The following is a 26825-nucleotide window of genomic DNA, read 5'->3' on the forward strand; positions in this document are numbered from 1 at the left end:
CACATTGCAGGGTGTTGTCGCCCACACTTAAGGCGGTATGTCCTCATATGTGCGCTTCGGTGTCTGACCAATCAGCGGCTATCTCCTCGTAGCTTGGCGGTAGGGTAGGGGAAATACTCCACACTACTCATCCTAATTCACTCTTCGTTTTCCCCTGTTTTGCGCTCTTGTCCTCCTAGACATACGCTGTACTCGGTTGCTGCCTTCCTCTTTGGGCCTACTTTGACTTCTTGACAGGTTATGAGCCCTCACTCAACCTGTGCGCCGCTCTACAATGGGCCTCCTCTGGACGACCAGAACAGAACGTTCCTTGAATGGAAGCCGCTGTTCGTCAGCCAAGCCGATGGCCATGAGTTTACTCAATTCTACCTCAACAAGGCTTATATGCCTTCGGACCTTGAGCCGTCTATCTTGAGTATCCTCGATGACGATGTCCAAGTCGACAAGCTTAAGCAGCCCGAACTCTACTCAGTCGCGGACTTCACTGGTGATGGCCTAACCGTGCGACATAAGGCGATCGCTACTCACAACCAATCGGTGAAGAGTGCTACTCTGAAAACGGAACTTGCCAAGGCACTGTCTCGTCTACGTGCTCTGTCGCTAACGTTCCTAAAAAAAAACAAAAAAACTCGTCGATGTGGATTCCCTGCGGAAACTGTTCTCCAACATTACTTGCCGTTTTACTCTTTTTGAGTCAATTGTGTCTCGGTTCGAGAATAACCCACTCACCAGTGACCCTGCGGTGCTTAATGCCCAATCCCACAAGTTCAACTACCACGATGGTCACTGCACTGCCTGGACACTCTCTTGGCCGACGTCAAGTCCATCGCGAGTCGAGTCAGTATCGTGCTGCCATAATCCCTTCCTCGCTGGATATCGCTGCGTCCGATTACGATGCATTTCAATGGGCTAACCATTACATGGTGAAACTGTCGGAAGTATTTTTAGACGACAAGCAAATCTGGGACCTCATTCGTGCTATATCGAGCAACGCCAAGGCCTCGGGTCAGCCATGCTCCGTTGCATCCATCGACACGGCCATCAAGGACGCATTCTCGACGCGACACCTTCGTTCGCTTGCACTTGGCGAACATGGAACTGTCGACTCGACGCATACTCACTCGAACCTTAACGCTACTGTCGTCGAAGATGCCTCTAGTCCGGTTGGCCTAGTCACGCCACGCTCGTTACCATCGTATGCCCAGCACAAGTAAACAACAGGCTAGTGCGGTTGTGCTCGGGCAAAAAGGAGAGGAGATCGTTTGACAGTGTTTCCACGTAGTCGTCGGAGTTCTAGGAACAATGAACGAAGGCCAAATCGAGCTTGCCTTGACTTCAAAACCCACCACAAACCATAATACGGCCACCACCACTGTGCCGGGTCGAATAAGACTTCGGATCAACACTAATGTCTTGCCGGGCATACTTGCAGACGTCGGGGTCATCCAAGTTGAATTTCTTCTCGTCTGGCCAGATATTGTTGGTCCATGCCGGGGGAGTGTCAAGGTGCGGTACAAAATTCGAGCAGCTTTGTGCTGCTTTTAGAGCACTGATGTGTGTTTCAGCTTGCTATACTTCAATTGCAAGGCCCCAGCAAACTCACGGTGAACTGTTTGAGCGCTCACTTCGAACGGTAGGTCGGCGAGCAAGGCGCCAGAGATTTGGCCACTTGCAGCAGCGCGGCGGATGAGATGCACTCGGTCCCTCGCCAACAGCAATTTGCCAGGGCGACCCTTGTAACGGTCCCCATAGGTGCTGGGGGAATCTAAGTGTTCTTTCACGGCTTCGCGAGACTTGCCAAGTGCCTTGGCAATGAATCGGATGGACCTTCCGTCCTCGCGGTGGACCTCGGCCTGCCCTTGCTCCTTTTCGGTCAATTTTTATAGCAATGAGGCACTGTAATGTGTATTAGATTGTTAGATTAGATTGTACTAATGTTTGCAAGGTCTTCTTACTTCGAACGACGAAAAATCAATGCACCTTGAGATGAAATGCGCGTTTATTGGGATCCTGCAGGCCAGACTCGAAAAGTGTACAGCATGCACCTCCTTTGTCAAGACTGTTACTGTACATACTCGTATATGTATGTATACAGTGCTGGCGATAAGTATAGCACACATGCATTTTCACCAACAGGGGAAAGAAAAGCGTTGCTTTCAACAACAAAAGCTATACTATCCTTCGCAAGTACATCTCACAAACACTCGGCATGACCTTTCACAGCAATCGGATTGACCATACAGATTCAAAATAGAAGAAACCGTTTTACCTATTTTTTTGACATGGCAAAAACTATAGAACACCCACGTTTATTATCACACTCCAAGCGTTTAAAACCAATATAAGCGCGATTTTTATGTTCCCACCAATTACCTGAATCGATTTCCGCCTTAAGCTTTTCAAACGAGTGTGTGAACCATGCCAGCAGAAGCCCAAGACTGAGTCCTGAGGAGCAAGGCATGTTATTGGCCTTGCACAAAGCCGGCAAGAGCCAAATCGAGATGGCAACACTTGTGGGACGTTCCCGAAAGGCCGTTTTGCACTTCCTTGCCGACCCCGAGTCTTACAATGTCAACAAGCGCACGGTAAGGCCACCGAAAGTCACCCCACAAGAAGTTCGGCGGCTCTTTCGAACGGCATCCAACGCATACATTAACACGGAATTCACGATTTCTGACGATGCCAATCGATTCAGGAGGGGGATTACCCCGAGTACCCTCCCACCGACCACACTAAGCCAGCCGACTACCTATGGCCGTAACTTCCACTTGATTATACAATATGTACATCTATCTACTCATCTATACTAATTGGTTCAATGCCAATGTCATTCAGCACACTCATGAAATCGTCGGAGGACTCGATGCAGAGATCCTCGACTTATGCCTATGGTTTGTTGTAAGTTCAATGTTCAATATGCAGCCATTATAGTCCAGAGTACCAGTGTGAGCTAAAATAGATCGAAGCGTCGTGCGATTAGTGGCACTTGCAGTAGTTTAGCCTTTACCTCGGCTGCAGTGAATGCATGCTTTCGCCCTACTTTGCCTTTCTTCTTGTTGGCCACCGAAACCTGCATGTTGCCGGTGGCGACACCTTGGTCTTTGGCTCGTGCAAGGATCTTTCGAATGCACGACACGTTGCATTCGTACTTGCTTGCGAGGTACGGGCCAAAGCCCTTGGGTAGTCTTGAAGCGTAGCTGCCGTCGCTCTTCAGCAGTGTTTCACGGAGTATCGCTTCGCGCTCGTCGTTGGTCAAGTCCCGCCTTCCAGGTGCCATATGAGTGGATGTATGATCAGAGTGATGGTTTATACTTGAAAAATGTATATAGACTTTCGGCCTGGAGTTGAAAATGTTACGTTAAGAAGTTTCAAGCGCTGCGTACATCATGTTAAAGCCCTTGGCGCGCTTGTCATTCTTTCTTGTCCAATCAGCGCTGTAGAATTCGAAGCGAGGCGCAATACGTTGGATTTTGAATTACACTCTCAATTATAATGACAAGAAATGTCCCCCCTCCCCAAAATCGCTCCACAATTTTGGGACGGAGGGAGTACTGTATGTAGTATTCCGTGGAGGAATTACCTTGGTTACTTTGCTTTGCGCAACACAAGCCATTCATCCGGCATACTTACCTCGGCCCTTGGTCGCCAACGACACCAAAGTACAGTAAAACACTCCGTGGACATCGCAGCGTGACCATTCGCTGTAAAGAACCTTACCGCTGGAGTACTTGTGCACTGCTAGATTTTACATCGATAGCGGACTGGTGGATGGACGAGTTTGCCACCATAGAATAGGTTTGTGAGCTGGAAATTACTTCCCATCCTCTCCATCAGCGCTGAGATGAGCTCCACTTTGTGTTTTGTGATACCCATGAGGTCGCTCGCAACAATATATGTGATCTTAGTAGTTTCAGTATTGAAAATATGATTATTTAGTGTTGTGGTGGAAGGGGGGTTTCACACAGTGAAGGGAGATCGCACAGTGTTTACAAGCATCTCCAGTGTGAAGATGCTAACACGTACTGTGGTTCACGTTGCGAAAGTAAATGGAGATGCAGAGCTGGAGAACGTGGTTAATGTCTTTGTTGAATGAGGGGTAGTTGGAATCACTACTGGAGGTACCGGTAACGTGGTGTGCGTAGCTACATTAGGTTAAATCAAGGACCTACCTCAAGCGCAACCATTACTGTTAGACGCATTCGTAGGTTTTAAACGTCGCAAACGTTATATTGTCCATTGGGGGGCCCTGTCTAGACTACACAGCCCCCCCCCCGAATGGTCCCCATGCATTGTGGTGGGGCGCCGGCTGACGCCACCAGCCACAACAGAACTCCGACTGGTTCGACTTGTTTAATTTATGCTGATTTGTGTGCTCGGCAGTATTTCAACAAATACAAAGCCGTACATGTTAAATGTTAGTGATATGTTGCTAATTCGGCCGCCAGTCGAGTTGAAATAGCGTGGCGATATCCAGTCGTTTCTCGTTTACAGCGCTGTCCGAGGCCCCCTTGATGCCTTGGAACGCCTGTTTGATCAGCGCCGCTTTTGCCGTTTGGATGGCCACCACGCGCTCTTCGATGCTATTGGCCACGACAAACTTGAACACGTGCACAGGGCGCGTCTGGCCCAGTCGAAACACTCGGTCAATCGCTTGGGTTTCAATCGCAGTATTCCACCACGGATCTAATTCCTCCTTCATACTATTGTATATCACCAGAGGCACGTACCGAGCAAAAACACTTGCGATGCCTCCGTGATGTTTAACCCCATGGAACCACTACATACATAAATACACCTAAAACCATGGTCCATATCCCATCCAGTCCAAAGAGGATACCATTTCAACGACATGAGCAGGACATTCGGCCCATCTTCCTTGAAAGACTTCAAATGTTGGTCTCGAGTGGTGCGAGACATGGATCCGTCGTACGAAATGGAGGGGATGTCGTTGGCCTGCAGTACTTTTTTGGTCAGAGCGAGCATGGACGTCCACTGGCTGAACACGACCGACTTGACGCCAGGGGGAGTAAGTCGCAGTAGTTTGAGCAGAGCCTCCATCTTGGAACTAGGCAATACTTGGTCCATCTCCACCAAAGGAGGAGCGGCCACGTCCGCCACCAAGTGCGCCGGCTGGACGTCCTGCCGACACAGCGGACAAGTCGGTTTCGCTTGTAATGCACACAAGAGGCAAGGCCGGCAGTAGAAATGTCGACACATGGTGATCACTCTATGTATAACATTTGAGAATATTATGCGAAGTTGGAGTCCAATCGAATACAGGATAGCCAATGAAATATCTTCACTAATGGTAGTCCAAGGCTTTGGCCTCCCAGTTGAACTATTTGTATTCAATTTTCGTATGGTATACGTTGTATGGTATACAATTGTGCTTTGAGTCGATTTGTCAAATAAACTGCCCAGTCCAAGTTTCGGTGAAAAGGACAATATTGTTGTGTGTTTATTCTAAACTACATGGAGAATGAATCGACACAATCAAATACATGGACACAAGAATCATCGGCTGAAGGATATTTTAGCCAATCAGATTGCAGGAAACCCTCATCAACGTTAAATTAATGTGTGACTTCAATTAGTGTAATACCAAGGACACCTTTTTATATACAAAACTCAGTACAAACAATCGATCGATAGATTTGGCGAATCAGCACAAAAGTCCAAATTTTGGGGTAAAACGACAATACTAAGCCTAATCGATTCGAAACTGGAGCCTTCATTCAGAATCAAACAAGAGAATGGATTCAAGACCTGCCAATCAAATAACGTTCTGGTGAATTTCTGCCAATCCAACATTGGGCAAAACCATACTAGTATATATCCTAATCTTTGTACAAGCTTAAATTGGACCAAATGTCCAAATGTGGGTACTTTAATAAATAGTGTAAGGGAACGTACGCATCTTGGAGCGGGTCCATGCAGATGGCGCAGTCTTCGCCAGTGTCTGTGGCTTCCCGCAAGATTTCCACCAGCGTTTGCACCGCTTCGGTCGAGTAATCCACCGTGGACAACGGGGTTTCTTGTGCAACCCCTTGTCGCAGTTTTTGCACATAGTTGGATGGACATAAACTCAGGTGGTTGCACGTCTGACGCAGCCGCATCATCATCTCCAACACTGTCGCATATTGCCGCTCAAACGAGTTGGTGTCGAGGAGGTGCTGGAGGTGGCGTTTCGCAGCAACTTCGAGAGCTTCGTACTGCATCCGCTCCGTCGGGTTGAAACTGATCGGGTACGAGTATACGGTACAGGGCGGGAGGGCGACCATGGGCTGTCCATTGGCTTGTTTCATGGCTACATCCGTGGTCCAATTTAACTGCGAAAAGGTGTAGAAAGATCCAATGTTTGTCGAATACGAGTTTGCCATAAGTGGTTGCACCGGAACCGTAATATAAATATAAATTCATCTATTTCATCTATGTCATCCCACCTTTGGTGCGTCGCAGGGCCACGTCTTTCATCAACGCTTTGACATTTCGAATCCCGATCGGTTCTTCTCGTTTCAACGGCCTATATACACGATATCATTTGATATATTTAATATATAGATATCGTACCTGCCAATGCTGCGGGTCCACCAATACTGGTCGTCAAAGGGTTTATACCGTAAGAACGCCATCAACGCCGCCAAGTCGTCTATTTTATTCGTGATGGGCGTGCCAGAGAGCACCCACCGCCCGGCGGTCGCGTGCAGCTGGACGGCCGCTTTGAACATATGGGAGTTCTTGTTCTTGATCAAATGTCCTTCGTCCAAGATCACGCGGTCCCACGCCGTCTGCCGCAACGGCCCTTCCTTTTGCGCCTCCAAAGCCAACGTCTAGATACGATATGATCCAGTCGAATGAGCGGTAGACAAGCAATATATGTCGACCAATCAAAATAACCCACATCACGTGCGACCCAGTCAACACCGAATTAGTGTTTGACTCAATTAGTGTGATACTACACGATCTTTACAAAAGTCAGAACCAAGCATCGATCTGTGATAGATATTTGGCGAAAAATCTGCACTAAAGTCCAAATTTGGGGTAAAAGGGAAATGCAATAAATGAAGGAGCATTTATTGTCGATTTGATACAAATTTGGGGAGGGGGTGCAATCGAATCGCGCCGACCAAACCGATCCACAATCAATCTGATTGGTTGAATTTCATTGAGAAGGTTTTGATTGGCTAATAATTTCGAGCTCATCTGAAGTAGCCAATCAAATCGATTTAAATTCCAACGAGAAACCACGCCACAACACAATGAAATTTCACTCGAAAGCACAATATATTGTCATTTGTTCTACTCCTCCTCCGGCGGTTTGGTTGCATCAACCGCTAGACCTTCGAAATTTCATATAACACTGAGTTTACAGAGGTTCAATCAATCTTTTTAGCCAATCACATTGCAACCTTCATACTTCGTAGCCAATCATATCACAATATTTATAGTACCCCGTAGGTTGTCAAGACAATATCGTAAGCGTGGGCGGCATTGTTGTTACTGAGACGGGTCTTGTCGTGATGGACCAACACTCTGAACGCATTCGGTTCAAAGTGATTCATGGCTTGCTGTTGCCAGTTGCGCACCACTGACAACGGACACACGATCAGCGTGGCTTTGCGACAGTTTGGCTTTTGCGATGCCAGAATCCACGTCAGCATCGTCAGAGTTTTGCCCAGTCCCATCTAAATCAAACCACAGTCAATACAATTTATTACACAAAATCAATGTATGTATATACACAGATGAATGACTTAGCCAATCACATCACGTCCTCGAATTCGTGTGCATCCTAAATTAGTGTGTTTCCCACAAATTCACGGTAACGTTCCAAAAATCGATCAAATAGCCCAAAATCAGTCCAAATTTTGACCCGATTTGGCCAATTCAACGTACGTCGTCTGCCAAGATGCCGCCGCGGCAGAGGTCGGGCATCGTGTCCTGCTCAGTATGGGTAGCTTGGTGGACATAGTAGGGTTTGGCTTGGTGGTCATGTCGTTGCCACAGTTGTACAGATGCATTCGATTGAACGAACGACGGAGTTTCTTTCTGCTGAATCCACTGCAAAGCTTGGAGTTGGTGCGGCAGCAACGTCGATCGAAGCGTCAAAGGGAGCTGGGCTGTATCCATCACAGGCAACGCCATCACGTCCACTTCCCCCGCAAACAGAGAATCCTACAACCCCCTCAGAAAAAACAACCTCATAATCGATAAAAAGTACACGACCTTATCGTCGAGTGAGAACCGGCTCTTTCCCTTCAACCCAATCGCCGCTGAATACGTATCGTCCTTTGGCGGGATGAGGCCGTACAGTTTCAATGCATCCATCACGCGGCTTCGATGGGCTTCTTGGCCGTACACAGACAGCACTATGGGCATCGTGTACGTTCCAGGGGCCGCTATTGTCGATTCCAAATCAATATGACCACAAGAATCGATATATAGTGTGATATTCGCTATAAACTTGCACAAGTCGTCAGTTGGGTTGTCTAATCAATATTGAATCATCACGCTGGACTTGTGATTGGTTGAATATATATGTGTCCTTTATGTAAGAGCCAATCAAATATATCCACTCGAAAATAGATTAACCAATAGCGTCGATTCGTGATTCGACGGATCCACAATATCGACCAATCAAAACACAGAACACGAATCAAGTGGCCAATCAATACCCTCTCTTCGACCAAGTCGACATCGAATTAGTGTATGATTGAAATTAGTGTGACTCTGGACGATGTTTACATACATTTGGTGACAATCAGTCCAAAGTTTAGGTAACCCATGGACGTGAAACATGAGATGTATGTGGATGTCACGTACATGGACACATGCCTTCCATGGTCATGACGCCGCTGTCCAAGAAAGGCGCCGACACCGCCGCCAAGTCGCGAGGAATGTGCCCGACCATCACCCCCGACAGGTTGAAGACCGCGATGGCGTTGCGGTCGTACTGGTTTGTCGGCTGCCGCACCAAAGACACGGCTTCCTTCTTCCCCACTCGACCGTGGTAGTGCTGGATCCCAACGATTCGATGCTTGAACGACCCGAGCAACACGTCCTCTGGCACCACCACAGGGGGGTCGGTAACGTCGACGACCTCGGCAATTTCCACAGAAGGGGCTGCCGACGAACCGCCTAAGTGGAGTGTGGCGACGCTTCGGATGCCTCCGGTGTCGAGCAGGTCGGTCAAGTACGACGGCACTGCCGGACTCGTGAGATCCACCACGGCTGCCTTGACTTGCTTGCCTTTTGCAGCACGCTTCTTCACTGGAGGAGTAGGAGGGGCGGCACCGTCATGGGTCAAGTCCACCACCGCAACTGTAGCAGCCTTGGCTTTGCGCTTCTTCACAGAAGGAGAGGGAGTGGTGGCGCTGTCTTGAGTCAAGTCCACCGCCGCAGCCGCCGCCTTTGCCTTGCGCTTCGACGCGGCTGACACCGATACCTCGGCATTGGGGTCTTTACGAGGGCGACCTCTTCCTCGTTTTACAGGAACTTCCACGACGTCTACCACATCATACATGATGCCCTTGCTCCATCACGCACATACACATACACGACGTACCCATGTCCGAATTATTTACTCGCACAAAATGGCGCTTCCAATTCGCGCCCCACTGTCCTTTTTAATCCGGTTAAACATGAATTTATCCGGAATAGCCAGCGCGTTGGGGGTTTCGGGGTTTAACCTGAATGATGGAAGTGCGGCACTTCCATCATTCAGGTCACATTAGGTCACATATATGTACCGGGTACCCCAGGAGAAGGCCTTTATGTCCTGATGAATGCCGTTATGTTTGCCCTCTGATGTATGGACCTTTCTTCCTCTCAATACTCTACTTGTCGCGATGCACATCATACTGAGATGCAGGGGTTGTCCGAGGTTTCAGGGTTCCAACGTCGCTACCGGGTAGATTTCGACGGGGAGTTATGAAGGTACAGACATCTGCGCGTAACATGTGCATGATGTCATTCGGGCTGCGTGCATTTGATCGTGTATCTCCTCGTGCCGCGTCTGTCTCCTCATCGCGTCGAGCCTTCGTTGTGCAGGACAGACAACAGCTCGAAAGTACAAAGACGTTTTATCATTTAGACGACAACGATGCGAGCAATGTTTCGCTGCAGCATTTGAATAAAACGTAGTAGACGTCTACATGGGTTTTCTACGACGTCTCTTGGTTTTTGTATACTTATAGTGAAGAACGAGCGCAAGGGCCATTCGTTTTTACCATGGAATTTCGACCACGACCATTCTTTTCAGTTTTGAAAAAGTCGTCGCGGGAAGAGCAAGCATGTTCGGCGGTGGGTTTGAATCGTTCTTTGGCGAAGGACACGGCCACGGAGGACATTCCAAGCCTGTGGACAACACGAAATTCTACGAAACTCTCGGGGTCCCGAAGAATGCCACGGCCGCCGACATCAAGAAGGCGTACCGCAAGCTTGCCTTGAAGAACCACCCTGACAAGGGCGGTGACCCCGAACTCTTCAAGGACATCACCGTCGCGTACGAAGCGTTGTCGGATCCTGAAAAGCGCGAACTGTACGACCAATATGGCGAAGAAGGTTTGCAGCATGGCGGAGGCGGCGGACACCATGGTGGCGACATGTTCTCTCAAATGTTTGGCGGTCGTGGGGGTGGACGTCCCCGCGGCCCCCAACGCGGTGAAGACTTGACCCATCCGTTGAAGGTCTCGCTGGAAGACTTGTACAATGGCAAGACGGTCAAACTGGCTGTGAACCGCGACGTCTTGTGCGGCGGGTGTGCCGGTCGCGGTGGCGCCGAAGGCGCGGAAACCTCGTGCGGCACGTGCAACGGTCGCGGCATGCGCATCCAGCACCGTCAGATCGCTCCGGGCATGGTCCAACAAGTCCAGTCTGTATGTCCCGACTGCCGCGGCCAAGGCAAGTCGATCCGCGAATCGGACCGATGCAAGGTGTGCAGAGGCAACAAAGTGACCAAGGAGCGCAAGGTGCTCGAAGTGCACATCGAGAAGGGCATGCGCAACGGCCAGCGCATCACATTCAGCGGAGAAGCCGACCAGGCGCCCGGAACCATCGCCGGCGACATCATCTTTGTCGTGCAGGAGAAGGAGCACGCCGTGTTCCAGCGCAAGGGCGGCAACCTCATCTTGGAGAAGAAGATCTCGCTCGTGGAAGCATTAACTGGCTTTGAAACGGTCGTGGAGCATCTGGACGGCCGCCACTTGCACGTCAAGAGCGTCGGCGGTGAAGTGATCAAGCCCAACCAGTTCAAGGCCGTCCAGGGCGAAGGCATGCCGCAGCACGGCAACCCGTTCGTCAAGGGGCAGCTCGTGATCCTCTTCAAGGTGGAATTCCCATCGCAGGTGTCGGCAGAACAGACTAAGCTGCTGCTGTCCGTGTTCCGCCGCCCGCCGTCGTCCGTGCCGCGCCTGTCCGATGACTCGGAGGAAGTGTTCTTGTCTGATTTTGACGCGGAAGCCGCCCAGGATCAGGCCCAGCGCGACGCTTATGACTCGGACGATGACCGCGGCGGCCAGCAGCGCGGCGTCCAGTGCCAACAGCAATAAGCCCCACCTTGCGCTATTTTTTATACTAATATCAATAGAGACAACGTCATGTGGATCATCTGGGATTGCTCTATTTCTCATTGTACGTTTCCCATCACTTTGCGATGTGTACTGACTGTACTGTACGTATGTATTCCTTGAGTATTTTTAACGTTACTAACAGTAACCTTATTAATACTTGAAAAAAGATCAATTAACGTTAGTATTTTAATACTTCCTCCGTTTCGAAAGTACTATCATTAATACCCTCGAAAAAGAACATTTGAGTACAGTTGTATTATTTAATAATTGTAAGCTTATTATTAATACTACGTACTTTAGTAGTACTACTGTACTCAAGCAAAATTTAAAAAAGATAAATTAACGGTAACGTTAGTATTAAAATACTAACGTTAATTTATCTTAAGCCCACCCGTGGGATTTACAGTATCGAATGAGGTTTATTCGGATAATGTACGGATAACAGCGAGATTTATCCCGGGATAAATCTCAATTCCCCACCCATCAGATTTATTCCGATTCACACATAAAGGCCGCCGCACTCGGACTACATGTAGCTGCTACGAGTGCGGCAACAAATGAATCCCACATGGGATACAGTAGAAATCTATCATGTCGAAGCGCATGCCGCAGTTCGACGCCGCAAGTTATCTCACTCGTCACTAAAAAGAGGGCACACCCTTGAGCTTATCGATTATCACAGCATGCGTATTCTCATACCATGAGCCAACTGTGACGTGGACTCTGACAAAACAATCTACGTGGTGCTCACTAATTCGTTTACCCTGCTGATGCCGCCATCACCGCCCTCACAATCGTAGGGCTGTGACAGTCGGTGGCGTTCAGACGTCCAATTAACTGTAAGCATCGACAGGGGTTATCGTACGTTCTACGTTGAAATTGCGCGTTGAGTTCAATAAAATGGAAATTTTATGCATATTTTGTGATGGAACTTCAATTTACTATGCCAAATATTGCTTTGGGTTATTATTTTGATATTACTATGAATTCGGATAGCATAAATCTGATGGATAAATCGAGGCGAAAAAGTCCTATTATAGAACTGGGGCCAGATTTATGTTTGGATCTTTCAAATATAAACCTGACCCCTATAAAACCTGCTGGTGGGAACAATAAGTCCGGGGTGGTCCTATCTAAGGGTTATCCGTAAAAATCTGTGCTATGGTGCTAGACTACAGATCGGCCATCCTCAGGAGGAGACGTTTTACTATTAAACGCCTCGGTTCTTTCAATTAAACCGACGTAATATTGACGTTAAATCATTATTAGTTACGTTTTTTACCTGGTAATTAGGTTAAACATTGTGAATAATCCGGATACAATGAAAACGATCGTACGGATAAGTGCTGTATACAAAGACCAAGATATACTTGATACTCGTTTTCGGCCAAAATGTACCTGGTTCCATACATCTCCATACAAAAAGGCCGGTTTGGTTTAAATTCTATTACTCGATCAATTTTTCACCAATCGAAAATCTGAACCGTAACTTCTGTTGGGCTTGTCCAGTTCTATCGTTATTACGGTATATTTTCCTAAATAATATCAATACAAAGTTGGAATAGCTGTCGAAAGTCAAGGCATTTATTTGTAACGTTAGTCTTTAGGTGACTTGCACCATATAACTCCACCGGTCGTCTCCAACTCCACCGGTAACGTTAAAATACTCAAGGAATACGTACAGTACAGTCAGTACATATCGCAAAGTGATGGGAAAAATCCTTGATTCATGTGTTCACCATACAACGAGAATAGAACACTCCCACATGATCCACATGACGTTATCTCTATTGATATTAGAATAAAAAATAGCGCAAGGTGGGGCTTATTGCTGTTGGCACTGGACGCCGCAGTCATCGTCCGAGTCATAAGCGTCGCGTCCCATCCGAAGTCCATTTAAAGTCTTAATCAGGGCAATAAAAATGACAAAGTTTGCCGCTCAAACACAAACAGGCGATCAGTGGTTAGCCGAAGTTTAAACTGGTTTAAATATATATATATATATATTGCGTGTGTTTTGCACAAAATTCCATGCAATCCAAAGTAATACAAATATTGATACTGTATACGATTTCACAGGTCGTTTCGAAACAGGTTTGTTGGAGATGTGGTCGAGTATAACATGTGACAGGTTTACTTATACGGCTGGAATGCATCGCAGTGTGAAAATTGCCATGGACTACACGAGCGATTCGAATGTGTCGCAGGAAGATGCGTGGGCCGTGATCTCTGCGTACTTCGAGGAGAAGGGGCTAGTGCGCCAGCAGCTGGACTCGTTCGATGAGTTCATCCAGAACACGATGCAGGAACTCATCGACGACTCCCGGGACATCCGCATCACCCCCGAGGCGCAGTACAACCCTGGCCAGAAGACCAACCGCGTCACGGACACGATCTACCAGATCCAGTTCGGCCAGATCTACCTGAGTAAGTGTACGATGACAGAGAGCGACGGAAGCACCTCTGTGATGTTCCCGCATGAAGCGCGGCTTCGCAACTTGACGTACTCGGCGCCGTTGTACGTGGACGTGACGTGCCAAAAGTACCAGGCCGGCACGGTTCCGATTGAGGAACAGGACCCGTACGAGGAAGAGACGACCGCGAAGGAATTCATCGGGAGCATCCCCATCATGTTGCGGTCCAAGTATTGCGTGCTGACGGACAAATCGGACAAGGAACTGACGGAACTGAACGAGTGCGTGTACGATCAAGGCGGGTACTTTGTCATCAACGGGAGCGAGAAAGTGCTGATCGCGCAGGAGCGCATGAGCAACAACCACGTGTACTGTTTCAAGAAGTCGAGCATCTCCAAGTACTCGTGGGTGTGCGAGACGCGCAGCCACGTCGAGCGCGGGGTGCGGCCCACGTCCACCATGTACGTGCAGATGTACGCCAAGTCGGGCGGCAAGTCAGCCGTGTCTGGCCACCAGATCCGCGCCGTGATCCCGTACATCCGCCAGGACATCCCCGTCGTGATCATCTTCCGCGCGCTGGGTTTCGTGGCCGACCGCGAGATCCTCGAACACATTTGCTACGACTTTACCGACGTCGAGCTCATGGAGCGCTTCAAGCCTTCCCTCGAGGAGGCGTTTGTGATCCAGGAGCAGGAAGTCGCGCTCGACTTTATCGGTCGCCGCGGGTCCGCCGTGAACGTATCCAAGGCCGATCGGTTGCGGTGCGTCGTCTGTCCTTTCTCGAAAAAATATTTTTTTTTTAAATATTTTTTTTTCCTAGGTACGCGCAAGATATCTTGCAAAAAGAAATGCTTCCCCACGTGGGCGTAGAAGACCACAACGAGACGAAAAAAGCCTACTTTTTGGGGTATGTCGTGCACAAGCTGCTCATGTGTTCACTGGGCCGACTGGGCGAAGACGACCGCGATCATTACGGGAACAAGCGGCTGGACCTGGCGGGACCGCTGCTGGGCGGCCTGTTCCGCGTCTTGTTCAAGAAGCTGACCAAGGACGTCAAGGGGTACCTGCAAAAGTGCGTGGACGCGGGGCGCGACTTCCAGCTAAGCCTAGCGATCAAGTCGAAAACCATCTCCAACGGTCTGCGGTACTCGCTAGCTACGGGTAACTGGGGCATGCAGAAGACCGCGTCCAAGGCGGGCGTGTCGCAGGTGCTCAACCGCCTCACGTATGCGTCTTCATTGTCCCATCTCCGCCGACTCAATACTCCGCTGGGGAGAGAAGGCAAGCAGGCCAAACCCCGCCAGCTGCACAATACGCATTGGGGTATGATCTGCCCCGCGGAAACCCCCGAAGGACAAGCGGTCGGACTCGTCAAGAACCTCGCCCTCATGGCGTACATCTCGGTGGGGTCCCCCCAAGCACCCATCTTGGAGTTTTTAGAGGAGTGGTCTACTGAAAACCTCGAGGAAATCACGGCACAGATCATCCCCACTGCCACCAAGATCTTTGTCAATGGCAACTGGGTCGGCGTCCACCGTGAACCCAACGAACTCGTCAAAACCCTGCGATCGCTCCGTCGGTATGTATATGTATATATATCAGGTTTAACAGGTCCCGTGGGCGTGTTTAGTATGTGTTTTGAAGGGTTTTGTAATTTGAAGGGTTTTGTAACCCGTTCGAAACAACACGAGTGTGTTGTTGTTTTTTATCTCATTTTTTTTGTTTCGTACGTGTCCGATTCAATCATACGGCGTAGTTTTGAAATTCTATCAATTTGACTATTTCGATGTATATACTATTAAGAGTATTTCTCGAATATGCTGCTTAACCATGTATATATAGATGCGTCGACATTGACGCCGAAGTGTCTGTGATTCGCGACTTGATGCAAAAGGAGCTGCGCATCTACACGGACGCCGGCCGCGTGTGTCGTCCGCTGTTTATCGTAGAAAACAATCGGCTTTTGCTGCAAAAGCAGCACGTGGTCAAGCTGCAAAACCACAAGCACACGCAGTTTCGGTGGCAGAACCTGCTCACGGAGGGCGTCGTGGAGCTAATTGACACAGAGGAAGAGGAGGTTTGCATGATTGCTATGGAGCCCAAGGACCTGCGCAACGCCCGGTCGCTGTACACGCACTGCGAAATCCACCCGTCTATGATTCTCGGTAAGTTATATTCTTCTCTCTTTATAAATGATATTCACACGTATTGTGATTTCATTGTGTTGTGGTTTCTCGTTGGAATTGAAATCGATTTGATTGGCTACCTCAGATGAGTCAAAATTATTAGCCAATCAAAACCTTCTCAATGAAATTCAACAACCAATCAGATTATCGATTGTGGATTCAAATCGACAATATATATGTAGGTATTTGCGCGTCCATTATTCCGTTCCCAGACCACAACCAGAGTCCACGTAACACGTACCAGAGTGCCATGGGCAAGCAAGCAATGGTATATATATATTATATATATATATATATATATATATATATATATATATGTATAAATATATATTGATGTCTTGGTAGGGAATTTATAGCTCCAACTTTCGCGCGCGTATGGATACGATGGCAAATATATTGAATTACCCGCAAAAGCCACTGGTGACGACTCGCGCGATGGAATATCTGCACTTTCGAGAACTTCCCAGTGGCGTCAACGCGATTGTGGCCATTGCTACGTACACGGGATACAACCAGGAAGATTCTCTCATTATGAACCAAAGCGCGATTGATCGAGGTAATCAAATATCACTCGTGAAATCATATATATTATATGTTATTCAAAATCCCAAACTATATATATATACTAGGCCTGTTTCGATCGACGTTTTACCGATGCTACGTGGACCAAGAGCGCAACAAATCGCCGCACGGGATTGGCGGCGGGTCTGGCTTTCTCAATTCAGAGGAGTTTGAAAAGCCCACGCGCGCCACGTGTCTGCGTCTAAAGCACGGATCGTACCATAAACTAGACGCCGATGGGCTCGTGGCCCCAGGTACCCGCGTATCCGGCAGCGATATCATCATCGGCAAGACGTGTCCATTGCCCAGCAACGACGAGAACGGCCTGGAAGCCCGCCATCAGAAGCGCGACGCTTCGACGACACTGCGGACCCACGAGAATGGCATTATCGACTCTGTCATGCTGACCACCAACGCCGAGGGCTTCAAGTTCACCAAAGTGCGGTTCCGCAATATCCGCATACCCCAAATAGGCGACAAGTTTGCATCACGACACGGACAAAAGGGAACGATTGGCATGACGTATCGCCAGGAAGACATGCCGTTTACGATCGAAGGTAGTTAGTTGGTTTTGGTGGTTTTGATGACATTTCGTAGGTGTGACGCCCGATATTGTCGTCAACCCCCATGCGATTCCGTCGCGCATGACCATTGGACACTTGATCGAGTGTCTTCTGGGTAAAGTCAGCTCCCAGACCGGTGACGAAGGCGACGCGACGCCGTTCACGGACGTGACGGTGCAGGCCATCTCGGACACGCTGCACAGCCTCGGGTATATATATATATATTGTCGTTTTAGTCAAAATGTGGACTTTTGGCCTGATTTTCGCCAAATCCAACGTTGATCCATTGTTTGACGTTTGTATGTAAAGATGAGCGTCCAGTTTCAGACTCATTTGATTCATACACGAATTCGATGTTGACTTGGTCGAAGACTGGATTTGATTGGCTAGTTGATTCATGTTTTGAGTTTTGATTGGTCGATATATCGATTGTCTGCCTTCGATTTGGTGCTGCTCAGTCGATGGAGCAACAAACCCACTCGAATTTCGAATAATCGACTTGACAATATGGAAAATATGTTGTTCTGTGGGGATTGGTATTCACTAATTTAAAGTCACACACGAAAATTCGATATTATTTCCTGCAATCTGATTGGCTCAATTTTTTTCTTTCAGTCTTGTGTACATTATTTGATCAATCATTCATTCTCCATGCACACACACCACATTGAATCTCTTCATTTATATTCTCGTTCTTTCATTTTTTCATTTATTCTTCTTTCATTCATTTACTTACCCCGTCGTGGTTGTTTAGGTACCAGCGGTTTGGGAACGAAGTACTGTACAACGGACACACGGGGCGGCGTCTCCAGGCGCAGATCTTCATTGGGCCGACGTTTTACCAGCGACTCAAGCACATGGTGGACGACAAGATCCACTCGCGGTCCCGCGGCCCCGTGACCATGCTCACGCGGCAGCCGCTCGAGGGCCGCGCGCGCGAAGGCGGTCTTCGCATGGGCGAGATGGAGCGCGACTGTCTGATCTCGCACGGGTCTGCCAACTTTTTGATGGACCGGCTCTTTGCCAACTCGGACGCGTACCGCGTGCATGTATGTGATCTGTGCGGGATCATCGCGATTGCCAACTTGAGAAAGATGACGTTCGAGTGCCGCACGTGCCGCAACAAGACGCAGATCTCCCAGGTGCACATCCCGTACTCGTGCAAACTGCTCTTCCAGGAACTCATGGCCATGAGCATCGCGCCCCGCCTCTTTACCATGGGCAACCCCAACCTACTCGTCAAAGCCTAGGATATATCGATTTTATAGTACTAAAACAAGAGCACGTCAATATTAGGGGGTTCCAAGTTGTCCCCTATAGTGAAAAAACAGTCGATTGCATGGTCGAAGTACACAAGTGTTTGCTTTCACTGGCAAAATTGGTTTTCGATAAGGAATATTTCCGACAGATTTCCAGATCGAATGTGGTCACCCAATAGGTGAATCACGAATCGACGCTATTGGCTAATCCATTTTTTGAGTGGATTTGATTGGCTCTTACAGTGAGGACAAGCATATTCAACCAATCAAAACTCAAGCGGTTCAATTTTGATTAGTTGGACAAAGAATATTCACAATACAGTTAAGCAGAATTTCATATTATCTTTTTTATCGTTTCAAGTCTCTGATCATACCTCATGGTATTATAATAGGTATATTATGACCGAAACATAGACATCGTGATGTGATTGGCTATATAAACCATGGCAGCAGCGCGACTGCGGCAGCTCATGGTGTTGAGCCGAGACGTGGCCAAGAGCACGAGGTTCTACCAAGACGGTCTGGGCCTGCAACTCATCCGGCAGTCGGGTTCATTCAGTGAGTTCGACATGCAGGCGGGAGTGACGCTCAGCATCAAGCAAGCGCACGGGTACGTCCGTCCGTCGTCGATGTCGAGGTGTGTGTCTCATTCGTGGTGGTATGTGTGGTAGGGAGGCTGCATGCAGTGCCGGGTACTCTCCGTTCCTCAACTTTGACGTGCAAGACATGATGGAGACGATCCCGAGACTCATTAGCCTTGGAGCGGCAATGGACGGCCCGATCAAATACCCCGCGTTCGGTACGTCGATCCCCGTGAACGTGGACATCTCAAGCGTGTGACTTTAGGCAAAGTGGCAGCCGTGCGATCGCCTGATGGAACGATGATTGGACTGTACGAATCCAACACGATGGACTCGGCCACGTCAGCATAACCACCCGCCCGTAGACGCTGCTTACTAGTCTTTCCCCTCATACAAAGTAACATGGAGGATGCCCTCCACATATGTACCAGTTCAAGTACACGAGTGACTTGGCATCATGCACTCAAGTGTCCTGATTGATCATGCCTTCAGCGTTTTTTGCTAAACTTGCGTTTATTGTGTTTTGAGACACGTTGCGTTAAATAGTTAAATGTGCACAGGTTATCAAAACCGGATACATGTATCCGGATGATGTCAGCTCCGAAAGCATCATTTCCGATCCAACGACATGAGTCGGGTGCAGTCGGCCAAGATTGCGCAGATCAGCATGCTTCTGCGGGTCCTCCAAGGAGTCAGTGGCGCCATCATCCTCATCTGTCTTCTGTCCACGTATCGCCCGGTCGTGCTCTCTGACATAGCGAATAACGTGGACTCGAAGGAGTACATCGCCGTCAACTTGTCTCACTTCTTCCTCGCCATTGCCGCGTCCTTGAGCATCGCGTACGGGGTGATCCAGGTGGTGTTTGAAGTCATCCTGTCGCGGATCAAGACGGACGCGCTCTTGGAGCGGTGCGCAGATGCGTTTCTCGCGAGTCTTTTCGTCGTCGTGGCATGCGTGACGGCACCGAGCATGGACTGCTCACCGTCCAAGTACCAAAAGTGCACGAACTTCCAGGTCGCGGTCGTGTTTGCCTTCCTCAGCGCCGTGTTGTTCGTGGTGTCCATCGCATTCAACGCCCAATTCAAGTCCATTCGACGGGGCAACCCCGACGCCACCGAGAACTTGGTCCCGCGAGGTCGCTTCGGAGGTGCAGACGAGTCGGCGGTGCTCGAGTCCCGCCATCCCAAGAAGCCGAAGAAGAAGGCGGCGGCAGACCAGAGCAAAGACCTGGACGAGGTCGAGCCGCGGGGCCACTTCGGGTCAGTTCGCTGCGCCGACTTCACCGCCGCCAACCCCTCCCACGACGAATACGCCGATGAAGACGTGTACTTTAACAGCAGTCACAGGGACCTGCTGGTCAAGCCCACCAAGGGAAGTGTGTAGCTCATTTCGTAAAGTTTCATTCCATGTGCATCGATAACGTTAGTGTGGACTACGACTGATGGTTCGAAGTGATAGAATTGTTAGATATGTCGTTATTGCTGCTGGCATTGGACGCCGCCGGGGCCTCCCCGCTGCCCCCGGTCGTCGTCCGAGTCGTATGCTTCTTGCGACGCTTGGTGCTTGGCGGCCTCGGCGTCGAAGTCGGACAAAAACGCTTCCTCGGCATCCGTCACGTGCCCCAACCGAGGCGGCGCCGGGAACAAAGTCTTGAGCGCCGCGGCTTGGGCCGGGGTCACTTGGTTGGGGAATTCGACCTTGAAGAGGATCACCAGCTGCCCCTTCACGTACGGGTTGCCGTGCTGCGGCATGCCTTCGCCATGCACGGCCTTGAACTGGTTGGGCTTGATCACGTCCCCGGCAACTGTCTTCACGTGCAAGTGGCGGCCGTCCAAGTGTTCCACAATCGTTTCAAAGCCCGTGAGTGCTTCTACGAGCGAGATCTTCTTCTCGAAGATGAGGTTGCCGCCCTTGCGCTGGAACACCGGGTGCTCCTTCTCTTGGACGACAAACACAATGTCGCCGGCCACCAGCCCTGGCGCTTGGTCGGCCTCGCCCTTGAACGTGATGCGCTGGCCGTTGCGCATGCCCTTCTCGATGTGCACTTCGAGCACCTTGCGCTCCTTGGTCACTTTGTTGCCTCTGCACACCTTGCATCGATCCGATTCGCGGATCGACTTGCCTTGACCGCGGCAGTCGGGACATACAGACTGGACTTGTTGGACCATGCCCGGAGCGATCTGACGGTGCTGGATTCGCATGCCGCGACCGTTGCACGTGCCACACGAGGTTTCCGCACCTTCGGGGCCGCCGCGGCCAGCACATCCGCCGCACAAGACGTCGCGGTTCACAGCCAGTTTGACCGTCTTGCCATTGTACAAGTCTTCCAGCGAGACCTTCAACGGATGGGTCAAGTCTTCACCGCGTTGGGGGCCGCGGGGACGTCCACCACCACCTCCGAACATTTGGGAAAAGATGTCGGCACCAGGATGGCCACCACCGCCACCTTGCTGCAAACCTTCTTCGCCATACTTGTCGTACAGCTCACGCTTTTCAGGATCCGAGAGCACTTCGTATGCGACGGTGATGTCCTTGAAGAGTTCGGGGTCACCTCCCTTGTCAGGGTGGTTCTTCAAGGCAAGCTTGCGGTACGCCTTCTTGATATCGGCGGCACTGGCCGTCTTGGGCACTCCCAATGTCTCGTAGTAAGCACTGTTGTCCGCGGCCTTGGACGCGCCGCCACCGCGGGGGTCTCCGCCGCCGAAGAAACTTTCGAAGCCGCCGCCACCTCCACCGAACATTGTGAAAAGGAAAATGATCCGACTGCAATTGGAACTTTTGCAACAAATCCTTGGGTAAACGACAGCCGTCCCATTCAAACTGGTGTTCCTGCTGTACACATATCCTCTTTAAGAGTAGATTTGAATCTTTCAGGTAGACACGGTTTACCCTTCGACCTCGTTCCTGGCGTGTGATTGGACAAGCTCTAGCGAATCAAATCAATGGAGGGATGCACTTTGAAAATGTATGGCGCAATCGATCATGGAAATTTCGAGAAGATCTGGGGATGTTCGAGAAGGCGTCCACGAGGGTTGCATTTTGATTGGTCCATTTTTGAAATAATCGCCAATTATTTCGACTAAATTGTTAAGAAAACACCAAAAGTCAAAAAGTATGATTTAGTACTTCGAAGTAGTTAACACTGTTAAGGCGCGCAGTACAAAGCAAATTGGCGGCATGCGCGTTCACTTGTCGACCAGGTCATGGATGCGAGAGCACCCCACGGCCGACGCGCATCGAGCACAGAGCGTTTCCTGAGCTTCATTGACTTCGTTGGCGAACTTCCAGCACCGAGGGCACTTGTGACCTTGAGCCGGCCGCACCACGACCTTCACGGGGAACTTCTCCAGCACTAGGGTCGTTTCGCCAGTCGTCGTAGCATCCAATGCATGCAACGTCACCCCCGAGCAAAGCAACATGTCTTCCAGAATGCGCGGGTTCACTTGGTTCAAGATCGCTGCAAGTTCACCATCAGCATGAATCTACATATCATATCGTTGCATCAACGACGAACTGGTATTGTCGTGTGTACGTCAATGTTGCACTCCATCGTCGTCTTGATCGCTCCTTGTTCACGCAACTGCTCCACTGTTCGATTGACCTGCAATCGCAGCGACCGAAGTACTTCCCACGTCGCCACCACTTCTGCGTTATGCCATTCAGGCTACAACACCCCTTAACAAGATTCTACTCATGCATGCATCAAGCATGCTTACCTTGGGACTGAACCACCCGTCCAAGAAGACGCTTCCAGGCACGTCGTTCACCATGGCGTTCGTGAACTGCGCCAGGCGATGCAGTCGAATGTCCTCTGCTGTGTGGCACACCACGGGGGCAATGGCAGTGGTGATCGTCTGCAGGGCCGCATCCAGCACCTGTTCCCATACTTCCTTAGATACCTTCCTCCATCTTCATGGAGTCATCCTTACCGTCTGCGCAGACCGGCGGAACGGATCCGTCGGCGCCTCGCAATACAACCGATCTTTGCATGCTTCCATGTAGAACGCAGATAAGTCCGTCGCAATAAAGTGCGCCAACGCCTGCTGCACTTTATTGAACGCAAATGTCTCGTACCTAATCGAGCCCATCAAACATCTCGACATTGAGAAAGTCGACCAACCCGTCGGTGATCTGGGCCTGGAGCTCATGCAGCAAGTGCAGCATATACTGGTCCAGCGACGTCATGTCGTCGTACGCCACGGCGTCCACGCGGGGGTCGAAGTCGTTCAGGTTGGCCAGAAGGAACCGCGCCGTGTTGCGCACCTACACGCTGTTGGCCCAAGAAAGGGAGAGTCATTGGTCGTACTTTTCGAACATGGTCGCTGATCTTGACCATGGTGGAGGGACCGATGCCCACTTGGCTCGTGTAATCCGTGGACGCGACCCAGTACCGGAGCGTATCCACGCCGTACGCGGGGATCTTCTTCTTCGGGTGTCCTTCGATGATGTCGTGCGGCACGAGCACATTCCCCAGCGATTTCGACATCTTTTGGCCACGTTCGTCCAGAATGAACCCGTGCGTGATCACGTTCTTGTACGGTGCCGTGCGCTGCACGGCCAACGACGTAAGCAACGACGATTGAAACCACCCGCGATGTTGGTCCGAGCCTAGTGCAACCCACTGTGGGAAACAATCGCAGGGAATTTTCCCATTCTACCTTCGAGGTACACGTCGGCCACAGTGTCCTTAGGAAGCACGGCATACCACGAACTCCCAGAGTCGAACCACACGTCCAACGTGTCGGTGCCCTTGACGTACTGCGCTGGATCGAACCCCGGCGCAAGCAGCGTCGCCAGCGGCTGCGTCCACCACGCGTCCGTGCCGCCACGTTCCAGCATGACCTTCTGGACGTGGGAAATCGTCGTGTCATTCAGCAAGGGCTCCAATGTGTCCTTGTCGTAAAACACTGGGATAGGCACACCCCACGCCCGTTGCCGGGAAATACACCTATTTTCCACGTCAACCCTTCCCAATGCTCGTACACTTGGGAATATTTCCCAACCATTCACTTCGACTGGACAAAGTCGCTTCGAGGCGCCGGCGTGACGCTTTCGGGTGCATGTTGACGCTATCCAGGGCCTAAATATCGTACCCATAAATATATATATTTATACATATATAAATATATATATTCATACTTGATGGCCAAGGGCATGCAACGAGTCCAATTTGGCAAACCATTGCTTGGTCGCACGGAGCAAAATGGGTTTCTTGGTGCGCCAATCGTACGGAAAGCGGTGCGTAATCTCGGATACAGACACAAGCGCACCACTTTGAGCTAGTTGCTCCAGAACTTTGGCCGTGCCTTGTGTTTGCACAAACAGCCCAGCCAAGTCGGCGCCAGCCTCGGCCGTGTAGCACCCTGCATACGTCAAGTGAGATGATTTGGTCGGGGTTTCGGGGTTCCGGGGTTTCGGGGTTAAGATAACAAACCAACCTTTTTCGTCGACCAAGCACGTGATTGTGTTGTCCGAGTGATGCTGGGCGTGGTGCGCCATCCACGCAAAGTAATCTTCCTGGCCGTGTGCCGGTGCTGTGTGTACGACGCCCGTCCCCGCGTCCGTCGTCACGTGGTCGCCCAGCAACACTACATACCCACAGCAATAGGTCGGGGTTTCGGGGTTTGGGAGTTTCGGGGTGACGAACCGATGGAATCTTGGCCATTCAGCGGGTGGCTGAAGATGCTGCCGACGAGGTCTGCGCCCCACACAGTCGCGACGGCCTGAACTGGTTGATTCAGCGTTGCCTTGTACTCGTCCACCAGAGCCACTGCGACCAAGTCGAGCTGGCCTGGCGCTACCTCTACAATCGCATACTCCAAGTCGGATCTAGCCATCGATATCACTTTTTAGAGAACAAAAAAACCTCTACAAAGTAGTAGTCGTCGTACCGCACACACAGCCCCCGATTCGCAGGGATGGTCCATGGCGTGGTGGTCCAGATCACCGCTGCAATCTACGCCTATCCGTTACGAGATACATAATACGGTCATTTACATTCGGAAAAGCAGCCAACGCCGCCGATGCCGACTTGACGGGGAACCGGACGTATGCCGAGGAAGACACATGATCATCTTGGTACTCGAGCTCGGACTCGGCCAAGGCGGTGCCAGACGACGGCGACCAGTACACGGGCTTGTACCCCTGGACAATGAGCCCATCTTTGACCATCGACTTGAACACGTCGTACTGCCGGACTTCGTAGTCGGGGTCCATTGTCAGGTACCGCGTGCCTTTGCCGCCGCTCCAGTCGGCCAGCACACCCCACCGCATCAGGTCCTTCTTCTGGCTTTCCACGGCATCCAGCGCCAGTGCCCGCGAGTGCTTTCGGATGTCGATGGGATCCAACTGACATGTTTCGTGGTAAGATGACGACGGATATAGGGTACGAACCTTGTCGCGAGGAAGTTTGAGCTTCTCCAGAGCTTTGATTTCAATGGGCAGTCCATGGCAATCCCATCCTGGAACGTAGTGCACGTGGTACCCGCGTTGCAGCTTGTACCTACGGGTGGTGGATGTCATCATCTCAGGATCGTCGCACGATCTCCTGCTTACCGGTTGATGATGTCCTTGAGGACCCGGTTGAGGAAGTGGCCAGTGTGCAGCGACCCATTGGCAAACGGAGGGCCGTCATGGAGAAAGAACGTTGGCGCCACACCCTTGCGCTGTTTCTCTTGCGTGGCATACAGCTCCGTGACCGTCCTCGCATGCAGCTGAGGCTCACGCACAGTCGCATTTGCACGCATGGGGAAGTCCGTCTTGGGCAGGTTCAGCGTCTTCCGGACGACATCGCCGACGACCGACGCCTGCTTCGTAGGAGCTTTGACCATCGCAATCAAAAGCACTGGCGATCGAATGTCAACAATTATCCGGATTTCGATCGTATCCGTACTGCCAAAATATTTTGAACATTACTTGTATCTAGGGGGTGCAATCGAATCGCGCCAACAAAGCGATCCACAATCGATCTGATTGGTTGAATTTCATTGAGAAGGTTTTGATTAGCTAATAATTTTGAGCTGATCTGAGGTAGCCAATCAGATCGATTTAAATTCCAACGAGAAATCCAGTCCAAATTGGATAATAGCGTCGATTCGTGAAACGATTTGGGGGTTTCGATTCGACGGGGTCTGGAAATTTGTACCGAATCCACAATACTCTATAAAATACCACTTCGAAGCACAGTACTACAGTAGTTCACCCAAATTTGGACTTGCGTCATTTCATTCACATTAACCAAATAGCATTCGAATCCATTTGATCTCATTTATCATAATACACAACGATTAGTATGCATGTGGGTTTGCCCAATGCGGAAGGACTGGGTCGCATCAAGCGTTTGAATTGGCAGAAATTGGACACGACGTGTTTGAATGGCTTAGGCGGTTCTTTAATCCATTATATTAAGACATCGATACTGCTGAGGGTTGCTCCAAGTTTCGAATCGATTTACTGTTAATAACGTAAACGGCCAATTATTGCCCTGACCAATTGTTGCCATTTTTCAGTTTTCGATGTCAATTATTCTAATTAACGTTATACCCAATCAAATATCTACGCTGCACTAAATCAGCTGTAATTGGCTAAAGTACTATTCGGCGCAAAAACTCGCACAATTTGAGTTTGCACACCTGCAATTTTACTCATGACAGGCTACACCCATGAGCAGCTCCTGGAAGCAACCGAGCAC

The 26825-nt window shown here is 50.1% G+C and overlaps 9 protein-coding genes across 11 annotated transcripts; 5 read left to right on the top strand and 4 right to left on the bottom strand.

Annotated features, from left to right (window-relative positions):
* Nucleotides 1–240: 240 nt before the first annotated feature.
* H257_06802 (hypothetical protein) lies at nucleotides 241–1214 on the top strand (the record flags this gene model as incomplete). Its single annotated transcript, XM_009832169.1, has 2 exons — nucleotides 241–583; nucleotides 733–1214. The coding sequence occupies 2 exons, from the start codon at nucleotides 241–243 to the stop codon at nucleotides 1212–1214; spliced, it is 825 nt and encodes a 274-aa protein (XP_009830471.1).
* Nucleotides 1215–1541: 327 nt separating this feature from the next.
* Nucleotides 1542–3277, bottom strand: H257_06803 (hypothetical protein; the record flags this gene model as incomplete). The annotated part of the gene is made up of 2 exons (XM_009832170.1): nucleotides 1542–1865; nucleotides 3008–3277. The coding sequence occupies 2 exons, from the start codon at nucleotides 3275–3277 to the stop codon at nucleotides 1542–1544; spliced, it is 594 nt and encodes a 197-aa protein (XP_009830472.1).
* Nucleotides 3278–4429: 1152 nt separating this feature from the next.
* On the bottom strand, nucleotides 4430–9595 carry H257_06804 (hypothetical protein; the record flags this gene model as incomplete). Its single annotated transcript, XM_009832171.1, has 11 exons — nucleotides 9566–9595; nucleotides 8824–9507; nucleotides 8227–8399; nucleotides 7897–8175; nucleotides 7452–7685; nucleotides 6571–6830; nucleotides 6444–6523; nucleotides 5914–6307; nucleotides 4838–5227; nucleotides 4728–4777; nucleotides 4430–4683 (listed from the first exon to the last, which is right to left on the bottom strand). The coding sequence occupies exons 1-11, from the start codon at nucleotides 9567–9569 to the stop codon at nucleotides 4430–4432; spliced, it is 2802 nt and encodes a 933-aa protein (XP_009830473.1). The 5' UTR covers nucleotides 9570–9595.
* A 697-nt stretch (nucleotides 9596–10292) lies between these two features.
* On the top strand, nucleotides 10293–11621 carry H257_06805 (hypothetical protein; the record flags this gene model as incomplete). The annotated part of the gene is made up of 1 exon (XM_009832172.1): nucleotides 10293–11621. The coding sequence occupies one exon, from the start codon at nucleotides 10293–10295 to the stop codon at nucleotides 11547–11549; it is 1257 nt and encodes a 418-aa protein (XP_009830474.1). The 3' UTR covers nucleotides 11550–11621.
* A 2115-nt stretch (nucleotides 11622–13736) lies between these two features.
* H257_06806 (hypothetical protein) lies at nucleotides 13737–18641 on the top strand. Its single transcript, XM_009832173.1, has 8 exons — nucleotides 13737–14745; nucleotides 14805–15563; nucleotides 15827–16149; nucleotides 16353–16438; nucleotides 16516–16726; nucleotides 16800–17288; nucleotides 17329–17503; nucleotides 18049–18641. Exons 1-8 carry the CDS (start codon nucleotides 13745–13747, stop codon nucleotides 18542–18544), a joined length of 3540 nt encoding a protein of 1179 aa, XP_009830475.1. The 5' UTR covers nucleotides 13737–13744; the 3' UTR covers nucleotides 18545–18641.
* A 355-nt stretch (nucleotides 18642–18996) lies between these two features.
* H257_06807 (hypothetical protein) lies at nucleotides 18997–19485 on the top strand (the record flags this gene model as incomplete). The annotated part of the gene is made up of 3 exons (XM_009832174.1): nucleotides 18997–19163; nucleotides 19225–19352; nucleotides 19400–19485. The coding sequence occupies 3 exons, from the start codon at nucleotides 18997–18999 to the stop codon at nucleotides 19483–19485; spliced, it is 381 nt and encodes a 126-aa protein (XP_009830476.1).
* Nucleotides 19486–19755: 270 nt separating this feature from the next.
* H257_06808 (hypothetical protein) lies at nucleotides 19756–21965 on the bottom strand. The gene has a single exon (XM_009832175.1). It carries the CDS (start codon nucleotides 21874–21876, stop codon nucleotides 20611–20613), a length of 1266 nt encoding a protein of 421 aa, XP_009830477.1. The 5' UTR covers nucleotides 21877–21965; the 3' UTR covers nucleotides 19756–20610.
* Nucleotides 19763–20518, top strand: H257_06809 (hypothetical protein; the record flags this gene model as incomplete). Its single annotated transcript, XM_009832176.1, has 1 exon — nucleotides 19763–20518. One exon carries the CDS (start codon nucleotides 19763–19765, stop codon nucleotides 20516–20518), a length of 756 nt encoding a protein of 251 aa, XP_009830478.1.
* A 275-nt stretch (nucleotides 21966–22240) lies between the features above and the next one.
* H257_06810 (isoleucine-tRNA ligase) lies at nucleotides 22241–25980 on the bottom strand. 3 transcript variants are annotated; one of them, XM_009832177.1, is made up of 15 exons: nucleotides 25691–25980; nucleotides 25529–25637; nucleotides 25133–25483; nucleotides 25027–25091; nucleotides 24783–24964; nucleotides 24574–24723; nucleotides 24275–24498; nucleotides 24139–24215; nucleotides 23794–24083; nucleotides 23442–23743; nucleotides 23256–23398; nucleotides 23065–23209; nucleotides 22852–23010; nucleotides 22668–22799; nucleotides 22241–22617 (listed from the first exon to the last, which is right to left on the bottom strand). In XM_009832177.1, the coding sequence occupies exons 1-15, from the start codon at nucleotides 25963–25965 to the stop codon at nucleotides 22321–22323; spliced, it is 2901 nt and encodes a 966-aa protein (XP_009830479.1). In that variant the 5' UTR covers nucleotides 25966–25980; the 3' UTR covers nucleotides 22241–22320. The 3 variants fall into 3 exon arrangements, with proteins under 3 accessions (XP_009830479.1, XP_009830480.1, XP_009830481.1); XM_009832178.1 differs by having other exon boundaries at nucleotides 22241–22799; XM_009832179.1 differs by having other exon boundaries at nucleotides 22668–23010.
* Between the last annotated feature and the right edge of the window lie 845 nt (nucleotides 25981–26825).

Source organism: Aphanomyces astaci, assembly GCF_000520075.1.
Source record: "Aphanomyces astaci strain APO3 unplaced genomic scaffold supercont1.14, whole genome shotgun sequence".
NCBI lineage: Eukaryota > Oomycota > Saprolegniomycetes > Saprolegniales > Verrucalvaceae > Aphanomyces > Aphanomyces astaci.